Source organism: Rhinolophus hipposideros, assembly GCF_964194185.1.
Source record: "Rhinolophus hipposideros genome assembly, chromosome: 13".
Taxonomy (NCBI): domain Eukaryota; kingdom Metazoa; phylum Chordata; class Mammalia; order Chiroptera; family Rhinolophidae; genus Rhinolophus; species Rhinolophus hipposideros.
In genome coordinates this window covers 52,534,839-52,547,351 of record NC_138059.1, presented here as the reverse complement: position 1 = coordinate 52,547,351, position 12,513 = coordinate 52,534,839, and the positions used below count along the sequence as shown (strand labels likewise).

Sequence of the window (12,513 nt, the reverse complement as noted above, 5' to 3'; positions counted from 1 at the left end):
GGGAGCGTTACAGAGGCTCACCTCACGCCGCCATTTTTTTCAGTATTCCGATCTCATCAATTTTATAATTCAAGTTGGCTCGAGAAGTTAGGTTCCTCTCTATGAATAATCTCAACTCAAACCTCATACTGTCCAAAATACAAACATAAGCTCAATTGGTACTTCCTAAGTAGAAGACCAAACACCACCAAAGGGAATCCCTCCTTCCAACATCTTCTGATATGAGAAGATACCACCGAAGCAGAAATCTAACAAACAGGACATCTCTTGACCAAGTAAGAAACTACAGCTGTTATGGGTACTGCCCTACATAGTCACTGCATGTATTACATATTAAATTAAACCCAGCATTAAATATGCTTGCACAATTATGCTGTGAATGATGATACTAACGATGATGTTAGTGAAAAAGGACTATCTTTAGTCCAAGAAGAGTGTGGGGGTGGGGGAATGTGAAAATCAGTACAAAGCCAACAAAGAGTTGGGCATTTTCTGACCAGGAAAGGTAATTTAAAATATAGAAATATAAAAAGAAAAGTATTCCCTTATTTCCCCTGCAAGGAAATAATATGAAACATTTATTTTATGTATCAGACAAGAACAGAGAGCGACGTAATCCAACTCCACTGCATTATAAAAACCATCCCTTCACCACAGTGTAAGATTTAAATACATCTGCAAAGGGTACATGTTATATAAAATGTAGTAAGATTGCTGCCACCCTGCCAATGAATCTTTCATAACGCCAACAACTCTACAACTCTTTCAGTCCCTACCCAGGTCCTACTGCAATACTGGTGGTCCCAGTAGTTTTATTGAAATAAATCATTTTTTTTAAATAAAGCATTTAAAAAGAAATCAAAATGCCTCAGTAACCATATATCCAACTAAAATTTTATCTATTTAAATCTTATATTTACCTCCCACTAATAAACCTGTATTTCACTCAAACTGAGCAATAAGTCTTCCATACTAAAGAATATTCTTTGCCCAATTAATTCAAAGGAAAACACTGAAATGATTAAAGAAATATGTAGGGTTTACATACCCTTTTAATTTGTTTTTAAATATTTTTAAGGTTTAAAAGTGTTTAAAGTTTGTAATTTCTAGTAGGAAAACATTATCTGAACAAATACCCTATGGCAAAGCACTGTAAAATGTTACAGCTGCATTTGGGGCAAAGGGGTAGGGATTCTCTTCAAAGCACCCCAGCTTTCTTCATGAGAAGGTCAGAGGTACACTGGTTTGTATTATTGCGACATCCACTGGGTGATCTACGTTGCTTTTCCTTCAGCAAGGGCTTTATTTGTCAAAAGGGCATTACGCTTGACCTCCAAATTTGGCCGACAATTTACTGATGAGATTCATAACCTTTGGGTTGCTCTGATATTTTGACATATTTGCCGGGTTCTGGGCCACATCCTGGAAGGCCACCATAACTTCTGGATCCTGCATGGCTGCAAGAACCTCTGGATCACTAAGAATTTCACTGAGCCCAGGCATTCCTGCCATTCCAGGCATGCCCCCTCCCATTCCAGGCATTCCTCCAGGAAAATTACCAGGCATTCCCCCAGGAAAGCCACCTGGAAAAGAGCCATACTGAGCTCCTGATTGTCGTCTGGCTTCTTCCTCCCTCTGTGCTCTCTCATGTTCTTCCCGGGCCTTCTTAACCCTTTCCATTCTTTCTTTGATCTCTCGCTCTTCACGTTTCCGCTCATACTTTCTCCGATGTTCTGCAATTTTCTGAGCCCTTGGTTGAACTTCTTTCAGCATTGCACTAGCATCGTCATCATAATCCAATTTACATGCAAGGGCAAGATCGTGGGCTGATTCTTCCCAATGGCCCAGAAGTCTATGTGCTTTCCCTCGCCACTTGTATGGCTGAGCTGAATCAGGGTTTATTTCAATAGCTCTGTCACAGTCCCGGATGGCAGCATTTGGCTTCTGTAATTTGATGAAGACACTGGCTCTTTTAGCATACAGAATGGCCAAGCGAGGATTCAGCTTGATGGCATCTGTGAACAAGTCAATGGCTCTCTGTAGGTCACCATCATTTAGGGCATCAATGGCAGCCCCTTTTTTATCATTTGCCTGATCCATCATCTCCTCAGTTATGTCTACATTTTCATCTCCCATTTCTTGAGGTGCATCAGAGTCTGGTTCAATTACACCTTCATTGTCAATTTCTAGATCACTTTCCTCACTTGATGGTTCATCTGTCTTTATGTTTTCCTCCGCCTTCTTACTATCTGCTTTTTCTTCCTTGATATTTTCTTCTGATCTAGTTTTATGAATAGCAGGTGGTATTTTACCGCCCATGCTCTCCACCCACTCCCTCAGGAAGCGCATTTCTTCAGTGTGCAGAACACTCGGGTCCTGCTTACACATTTTCACGAAGGCCCGAAGCTCGCTCACTTTGCGGGGGTCCATGGTCGGGAGGCGGCGCAAGGCGGCGGGCGCGGCGGAGGCTGCAGCCCGGTTCCAGGCCTGGGCACTAGCTCAGCGTGACCGTCCCATTATTCTTATATTGCTCTTTCTGATGGAGTCAGAAAGTTCTTGTAGAGTTCTTTCATTTCTTTTAAGTCTCAAGTCTCTTTCTTCTTCCTTCTGTGTCATTTCCAGGTTTTTTTTTCTTAGATGTCATGATTCTTTCCTCAATCTGGTCAACTCTACTACCTAAACTGGCTATCTTATTCTTAATTTCTTCTACCGAGTTCTTAATCTCCAGAAATTCCATTTGGTTCATTTTAAAATTTCAATCTCTTCCGTAAAATGTTCATGTTGTTTTTTTATTGCGTTTCTGAGTTCATTAAACTGCTTTTCTGTGTTTCCTTTCATCTCGTTGAGTTTTTTCAGAACTGCAATGTTGAGTTCTCTGTCATTTAAGTCGCATATTTCCATATGTTTAAGTTCCTCTTTCTGGAGTCTTTTCACTTTCTTTCTGAGCTGTCTTGTTGCCTTGGTTATTCATGGCAATTACTGATTTATTAATTCTCTTCCTAGACATCTACAGGAGTGGCTTCTGCAACAGGTTGACAGGAAGAAGTCTTTCTTTTGTTTTCTAGTACTTGTTGGTAGAATGTTTTATTTTCTCTCCGACTGCAGACTTTTTTTCTCTCTCCCAGTGTAGTGCTATGTTTTCTCTGCACGATTCCAGCTTTTCACACAAGGGGAGGATTCCCTCCGAGACAGGCTTCTCCTCTGTTAACAGATCGCCTGGGTCACAGGGCACAGTGTCCTTGTGGGGATGCAGAGAGATTCTGAAGTTCCAAACCTCTTTCTGCACCAGATTCAGAGCCCGTGTGTTTCAGCAGTTCTGTTTACTCTTGCAGGGATCCACCCAGATAGGTGGAGACAGGGGTGGGGTGACTTTTGAGAGGTGGCCCAGAGGAATGGCAGTGCTCACCACCACAGCCAGTCCTGCTTTTACAGCTCCCTCCCCTTTGCCAGAAGTAGTTGGGCTGCAAATCTCTGTCTGAAGACCACAGTTCTCAGAACAGCAAATATTCTGTTCTTATGATCTGACACTGGTACTGTTCCACCTCCAACACTGGGCAGGTGGGGGCAGGGCGAGCTCTGGGAGGGTAGGGAGGGGGCGGCTAGTCTCAGTGCCTAAGGCTTCTGTTCTCTCCTTGGCAGTTTGGGCTTAAACCACTGTTTTCAGCCTTCTTCCCTCAGTCTTTTCTTCGAGGTCTCTGCCGTGAGCGTTAGGTTCAGCCGTGTTATATGCTGCCTCCTCAGCCCTGTGGGCCATAAGCGGAGCCCTAGAAGTCCAAGTTCTTCCCTCTCCCGCAGCGGCAGTAGTTCCGGGATGCACTCAGAGTTTGGAGCTCGGAGCACTGAGCTAGGTCTGTGTCCTTTGCCCGTGCTGTTCCATCTCCGCACTTCTTCCTTCCCTCCTCCCCTGCTTGCGGGATTTGCCCACCTTTAGGTGAATTCAGTAGTGGATCTCTAAGTCTTGCCTGTCTGCTGTGCAGGGAGTCCTTTGTGGAGTTATACTTGTTCAATTTGCTTTAAATTCCAGGGGAGATTTACAGAGGCTCAACTCATGCCACCATTTTGTTGACATCTCCATGATCCAGATAATTTAACATACTGAAGAAAACTAGTAAGCTGAGAGGTAGAGATTGAAGTGTTAGCAATAGATTAAGAATATACAATTTATAAGATTGTTCCATTCCAAGACAAAAGAAACTTTTCTATAGACCTATGGCAAAGAAGGAACTGTGTTTTCTCCTTGGACGTCTCTGTGATTTCTACTCTAAAAAAAGAACGTCATAAGCTATAGGGTAAAAATCCTCAACTGACAAAACATTTTAATCCATTAAACATTCAGATAAAAAGATTCTCTGTGTTTTTATTCTTACTGCTGGTCTGAAACTTGTAGATATTTATTACCATCTCCATCCCCCACACCAAAAGTCATAACAAAAAGCTTTCAGATCATTCTAGAAAGTTATCTAGTGGTGATGGTAAGCATTATGTGGACAATTCTCAAAACTCTACAGGTGAGTTTTTTTTTTTTGTTTTTGTTTTTTGTTTGTTTTGTTTTCAGTTGGGGAAGGGGAACAGGAGTTTATTGGGAAACAGTATGTATTTCCGGGCCTTTTTTTAAAGTCAAGTTGTTGTTCTTTCAATCTAAGTTGTGGAGGGTGACGTTCAGCTTCAAGTTGCTGTCCTTTCAGGCTTAGCTGTGGAGGGCACAGCTCAGCTCCAAGTCCAGTTGCCGTTGCTAGATGCAGTGGGGCTCAGCCCACCATCCCTTGTGGGGGTAGAACTGGCAACCTTGTGGTTGAGAGGACACGCTCCAACCAACTGAGCCATCCGGGAGCTCAGCGGCAGCTCAGCTCAAGGTGCTGTGTTCAATCTTAGTTGCAGGGGGCACTGCCCAACATCCCTTGTGGGACTCAAGGAATTGAACTGACAACCTTGTGGTTAAGAGCTCACTGGCCCATGTGGGAATCAAACCAGCAGCCTTCGGAGTTAGGAACGTGGAGCTCCAACAGCCTGAGCCACCGGGCCGGCTCCTGAAGGTGAGTTTTGATCTCAGTTAAAGTATAGTCAAAACAGCTGCTTGGTGAATCACTTCAAATTAACAACACGAAGCAATCTAAGGCCAATTCCTACGTTTTAATTTTTGCTTCTTCTTTCACTGCAAAATGCTATTAAAGATTCTTTCTAGAGTATGATGATGTAAATCTTGGCTCTGGCCAGCTAAGACAGGCAGTCATGGGAGATTTTATTTTTTCTGAGAAAAACAGAGATTTCTAAGTAGATCAGATTTAAAGAAGAAAGCTTAGTTCATCACCTTTAGACTTTGGAATGTACTTACTCATCAAATACATTTGAGATATTGGCAAGCACATAACAATTTTAGATTTCATTTTGAATATCCTTTAAACTAGCTGTTTGGGGGCTACTTCACTGAGTCAACCATGCAGTAGGAAGGTCATGAACTTGGTCAAAAGATAACTCACTTTGTGATCTTTATCTCTTTGAGTTCTCATTACTTCATTGATAAAATTATAAATCTGTTGTAAGTTGTTTATACAGCCCCAGTAAAGTGTAACTTTCTACTGACACAAACACCAATACTAATCCCAAAGACTAGAGTTGTGTATTCCTCTCACTTGTATTAATACAAAGGCAGCTCATTCTTCATTAATATTTCAGCATAGTTCTGATATTTAATAAACATAAGTTTGTGGGTGTTTCTTTTTTTACCTAAATGATCATAACAGTCCAGTTGATTTGTCTTTATAAAATATAAGAAATATACTTTTCTGCCACCATTCCAACGCTAAGTGCTGGCATGTAATTCATTGATTTGACTTATGACAAAAACACATAAAGAAAACAGTAAGCTCAAGTATATTTAAGTGCATTTATAAATGTTCACTGAAATTTGGTCAAAGTGTATGGCTTTCTGCATGCTAATATTTTAGCATAGCTTATTATATTGTGGAGATTGGTTCCCAAAATTAGACAGCCCACCTGTGGTATTTTAAAGTCATATAGAAGGGGGTGCCTAAATATTCTACATACTTTTCCCATGACTTTTAAGCTGCTGAAGAAAGATAAAGATTTCAAATCCTTATCATGATCACAACCAGGAAGGGGAAAGTGGATCATAAAAAACTGATCAAAGCAATTCATCTGTTAACTCTCCAGTGCTGGCAAGATCTCTGTCAGTTAAAACACTCAGAAAACTGGATTTCATAGATTGTGTAGATTTTTGAGAATTTTCCATAGCTTAATTATGTTTATATGTATAACTTGCATGTATAGTAAATTATTTATTTTTCATAGCAACACTATGATGTAGATACTATTATGACTCTCATTGTACAGATAATTTAACCGAAGGAGAGAAAAAGTGAATGACTTCCAAAGGAAACAAGCTCAAAAGGGGTAGAGCCCAATGATGAACTCAGGTCAGAAAGCTCCAGCTTGTGAGCCGACATCACAATGCCTCTTGCCATGGGGCGGAGAAGGACTGAGATTGACTTTGGAAGATCTTGTGTGTTTATATGAGTTAGATCATGAGTAGTTTATAAATTGCGTATGAATGTTTTAGAACGGTTTCCATTGAATGCTGTTTAGAGGGAAATGCTAGAGTCCTTGGTTTCTCCTACAATGTCCTTAATAGATGAGAAGAACATTGAAGGTATATGTGGACATCACAACAAGGAACATTTGAACTGCTAAGGGGTAATGGACTCAAATGGACAAAGTATTCTAGTGACACAGGAGACCCTGGTGGGAAGGGTTGTATAGTCTTTAAAGTCAGTGAATGTAGGCTGGGGCAGAAATGTCTAGACCCTGGAGGATTATGCCAGAAATTGAGCTCTGTTGATGGATCACACAATAAGGGAGAGTAAGCTGGTGTGGAATAGATGTTATCTATGCATCTACGTAAAGCCAGATATTTCCTTCACCAATTAAGATTCAGAAGTAGTCATCACATTCTGCTCTTGGGGGTCAAGATACCCAATAAGCAGATACCGGTTCACCAGTCAAGATGGCAGCCCTTCTGGCTGAGGGGCTGTGGGTAAAGTGAGGAGTAAAGCTGCAGAAGGTATAAATGCCGATGAGATGCTGGGGTTTAAAGCCTTGCAGCTGGGAGACTTGCATTCACCTCAGATTTCACATACCATCGTTCTGGGCAGTTTAACCAATGTCACCCAAAAGCCAATACCCGTTAATAAACTGCTAGATAAGAATACACACACACACACACACACACACACACACACACATACACTCACACAAAATGAAGTCTTGGGATGCAGCCAGTGAACCGGCTGTCCTGAACTCCTGAAACATTGCTTGCAACTTCTCTGCTGCTCCAGATGTGGCACTAATATATGATTGTGGATTTGATAAGCAGCAATTGCAGCAATTGAATTGAAAATGGGGAACAGAAAACATAGGAGTATAGGCTGATATACAGCCCCAAGCCTAGGGAAGGTGAACAGAGAGCAGCTAAACATGGGGGCTATTAGAGATGGTGTGACTTTTCCTTTCTTTTCCTTTTCTTCTCTTTGAAGATGGTAGAATCAAAAATAGCAACAAGCTCAGCAAACAGCCTCTACAGCTGCTAAGGAAAGAAAAGCCTTCATTCAAATGCACTACAGAAAGGACAGCTGGTCACATTGGTCTTTTCAGCCTTCCTTATGAACATATTTAGCAACATAGTCAGTGGCAGGATCTTGAATATAAAAGACACTGATCGCTATCTGGGATAACTCCAATTCAGTTAAATTTTCCTTAAGGAGAACTTGCCAAGTTTTTCCCCATTATGCCCAAATTCAATTCTCTCTAGCTGTCCCAGACTCTTTGTTTTAATATAGACTGTATCATCCTTTAAAATAGATGTGGGCTATTAAAATATAGAGAATTCAGAGCATTAAAAGTTGAGATCTTGGCTGGGTGAGGTTTTAACTGCACCACAGGATTTTCTGCATTTGTTCAGAGTTAATATTTTCTTCTTTAAGTATGAGAAGTGTACTTTTCAGGTTATCAACTGACAATTCTTAACTTTGAAAAATGGTGTGTACAGAGGTATGAGGTCCCCACCCAGCTACAATTTGACAAATGGACTCAGCAAGTAGGCATTTAGTGTCACCACAGCTGTGCACCTTATAGTCTTAAAGCCTACAGAGGACACTTTTCCTCTAGGAAGGTTGTTACACTGTGACACAGGCAGAGCTGGTGCACAAATAATTTATAATACAAGGCGGAATGAATGAAGTATGCGCGCGAGAACACATACACACACAAACCTGCAAATGTTCTAAAGGGATTGGAAGAGGGAAAGTTTACATCAAGGAGAAGGATTCAAGAAGTGACTCAGAGATGGACCTGAAAGAATTAGCAGGATTTCGACAGGTAAAGATTTTGGAATAGGGTGAAGGCTGAATTATGAGGTGTGATATAAAATTATGGTGAATGTTTAAATGAAAAAAAATCATTACAGTAAAGGACACATTGCCATTAATCCTCCTCAAACTACTTCCCCTCACTTTGAACACACTTATTCCATCATTCTTGCCACTTTCTGAAGCAGTTCTGGAAGTCCTCTTTTGTGTCTTTAGTTGCACTCTCATGGCTGCCTCAATATCCTGAATAGATTAAAAATGTTTACCTTTCACATGGTCATTTTCACTTTGGGGAAGAGACAGAATTGCACAGTGCCAGATCTGATGAATAAGGTAGATGAGGACACACTGTAATGTCTTTATTTGACAGAAATTGCCATATCAGAAGTGATGTGTGACACAGAGCTTTTCCATTGTGATTAACAAATACAGTGAATGTTGCTGCTGAGTGCCATCCAATGAAAAGGCAGGGATCTTCAATATGGGAAGTGGCGCATCAAACCTTGGTAACAGTGTGTGACAAGTTTCAATTTGTTCAGTGCAGGCAGTCGGATGTGAGATTTGTTTGAGAAAAGGAGTGTTTTAAAGTGTGCCATTAATCATCCTTCATCATGACAATGCTCTGTGTCACACATTGCTTCTGGTATACAGGAATTTCTGTCAAAAAAAACCAAAAAACATTGTTGTGTCTCCTCATTCACCTTATTCACTGGATCTGGCACCATGGGACTTTTGGCTCTTCTCCAGAGTCATAATAATTCAGGACATCAAGACAGCCACAACAGTGCAACTAAAGACACTCACGAAAGATGACTCCCAAAACTGCTTCAGAAAGTGGTAAGAACAATGGGATAAGTGTGTTTGAAGTGAGGGGGTGTATTTTGAGGGGGATTAATGGCAATACCTCTTTTACTGTAATAATTATTTTTATTTAAACATTCACTGTATTGTTTGATCACACCTCATAAACTTGAGAAACCTTACAGTCTTCTAGTTCAGATATAAAAGAAAAAGTCAGAAAGAAAGGCTGGGCTCTATATAAAAGGACTTAAATTTTGATTTGGAGGCTTTGGGGCAGAAAACTGGTATGTTTGGAATAGCAGTTTAAGGAAATGTCCAACATACTCAGATATTTTACTTTTTATTAGTTTTGCCCTCTGAACACAGAAAGATTAGTGGTAGAAAAGCATACAATAGGATAAGAGCTTTGGATTTTGTCATGTTGGTCAAGCTCATCCCTCTTTTTAGTTTGGAAATTTAAGATTATTTCTCATAATCTGTTAGCAAAGAGATAGCAATAAATTTCAAATTCAAATCTTTATTCTAAACATATAGGAAACATACAGACAAGGAAAAGTATGGTTCCAAAGAGTATCCCAATAATAATTATATAATGCATATGACAAAGTGAAGCAGGTTCTTATTATCTTCGTTTTCAGAATGGGAAGCTCAGGGTTCACCCACAGGTGTCAGATCCTAGTCCTGTCCCACCACGATCACAGTCTTCAACGGCCTCCATCTAAACCCCTTCATGTTTCTTTCTGGCCTTCTCTAGTAGTTTGTCTAATGGAGCTTTGACATTTAAATATCTTTAGCAGCATAAGAAACACTTGACTACCCTTTATCTCTCTGTCTTCTTTCTTTATAAATCTATTTTGGGAGACATAGCTTGCAAATGTGGTTGTCAAGGTAAACATTTCTTATTAGGGAAGAAAATTTTGAAGGATTTTGGAACTGATTAGCAGTATAATGTGGGAGAGAGATCAAGAAAATAGCCCCATAAAACTCTCACAAAACTGTGTGACTATCAGAGCAATAGCATGGGTATTAAAAACCAAACATGACTGATGCAACCAGAGCAGATATTAAAGATGTAAGAATTCGACTCTGAGGAACTAGGATGAATAGTTCCAATCACCACAATATCCTAATTCAACAGCCAAAGCCTCACACTTTTTAAATCAGCCTACTTTTTACTATTACATACGTAATTCAGTAGCAAATATTCTTAAAACAGGAAAAATGTAGCTGATGTAAATATCAAGGATTACAAAGGTTTCCTTTACATCAGAAAATGAAGAAAATGATGGTGTTTGTGTGAGTAATCTAATTTATTTTTTATTTATTTATTTTTATTTATTTATTTTTATTAGTTTCAAGTGCACAAGACAAAGTAATACTTAGATGTTTATCATTTATATCCCTCACACTGTGTAGACACCCCTCCCCCCATCCACTATCCCTCTGACATCGCACCGAGCCATTACATTTCCACTGCCTCTATTCCTAATCCTGTACTCCGCTTCTTGTAAGTATATACATACATATATATACATATATATATATATATATATATATATATACATATATATGTAACATTATAGTGGGCATTCATTATTCTTCAGCTTCAGGTGTACAGTACAGTGATCAGGCAACTACATCATCCCTGAGGTGGTCTCCTAAATGGGACACGTGTCCTTCAAATACCCTACAAAATCTTTACAACATTATTGATTACGTTCCCCAAATCAATTTTCAAAACCTCGTGGCCATCTTGTGGTTACCGACTGTTTTCTAATCCCCTCATCTTCCCCCTTATCCCCAACACCCCGCCCATCTAGCAACTCTCAGTTTTTCCTCTTTGTCTCCAAAACTGTTTCTGATTAGTTCATTCACTTATTCTTTTCTTTAGATTCCACACATAAGTGAGATCATACAGTATTTGTCTTTCTCTGTCTGACTTATTTCACTTAACATAATGTTCTCTAGGTCCATCCATGTTGTTGCAAATGGTAAGAGTTCTTTCTTCTTCATGGCTGCATAATACTCCATTGTATAAATGTACCACAGTTTCTTAATCCAGTCATCTACCGATGGGCATTTTAGTTGTTTCCATGTCTTGGCTATTGTGTATAGTGCTGCAATAAACATAGGAGTGCATACAGATTTTTGAATTGGAGTTTTGGATTTCTCCGGATAGATACCTGGGAGTGGAATTACTGGATCATAGGGTAGTTCCATTTTCAGATTTTTGAGATACCTCCATACTGTTTTCCATAGTGGCTGCACCGATCTGCAATCCCACCAACAGGGCACAAGCGTTCCCTTTTCTCCACATCCACGCCAGCACTTGTTTGTTGATTTATTGATGATAGCCATTTTGACTGGGGTGAGGTGGTATCTCATTGTGGTTTTTATTTGCATTTCTCTGATGGTTAGTGAGGTTTCTTTATATGTCTGCCATCTGTATGTCCTTTTAAGAAAAATGTCTCTTCATGTCCTTTGCCCATTTTTAAATTGGGTTGTCTGTTTTTTTGGAGTTGAGTTGAGTGAGTTTTTTATAGATTTGTGATATTAACCCCTTATCAGATATATCATAGAAAAATATCTTTTCCCATTCAGTAGGATCCCTTTTTGTTTTATTGATGGTTTCCTTTGCTGGAAAAAACTTTTTAGTTTGATTTAATCCCAAATGTTTATTTTTTCTCTTACTTCTCTTGCACGAGTGAATATATCAGTAAAAAATCTTACTCCGCGTAATGTCTGTGAAGTTTCTTCCTATATTTTATTCTAGGTATTTTATGGTTTCAGATCTTGCATTTAAGTCTTTAAGCCATTTTGAATTTATTTTTGTATATGGTGTAAGGAGGTGGTCCAGCTTCATTTTTTTTGCATGTGTCTGTCCAGGTTTCCTAGCACCATTTATTGAATAGACTGTCTTTACCACACTGTACATTCTTGTTTCCATTGTCGTAGATTAAATGGACATATAGTCATGGATTTATTTCTGGACTCTCTATTCTGTTCCATTGATGTATGTCTGTTTTTATTCCAATACCATGCTGTTTTGACTACTGTAGCCTTGTAGTATAATTTGATGTCAGGTATCGTTATACCTCCCACTTTGTTCTTATTTCTCAAGACTGTCAAGGCTATCTGGGGTCTTTTATGGTCCCATATAAAATTTAGGGTTATATGTTCTATTTCTGTGAAAAACGTCGTTGGTAGTGTGATAGGAATTGTGTTGAATATGTATATTGCCTTAGGCAGTATTGACATTTTAACTATATTAATTCTTCCTATCCATGAACATGGTATGTGTTTCCATCTATTTACCTCTTTTTTCATTTCT

General features: G+C 39.5%; 1 protein-coding gene across 1 annotated transcript; it reads right to left on the bottom strand.

Moving 5' to 3' along the window:
• Positions 1–512: 512 nt before the first annotated feature.
• On the bottom strand, positions 513–2,430 carry LOC308506589 (hsc70-interacting protein-like; the record flags this gene model as incomplete). The annotated part of the gene is made up of 1 exon (XM_081070268.1): positions 513–2,430. One exon carries the CDS (start codon positions 2,428–2,430, stop codon positions 1,321–1,323), a length of 1,110 nt encoding a protein of 369 aa, XP_080926394.1. The 3' UTR covers positions 513–1,320.
• Between the last annotated feature and the right edge of the window lie 10,083 nt (positions 2,431–12,513).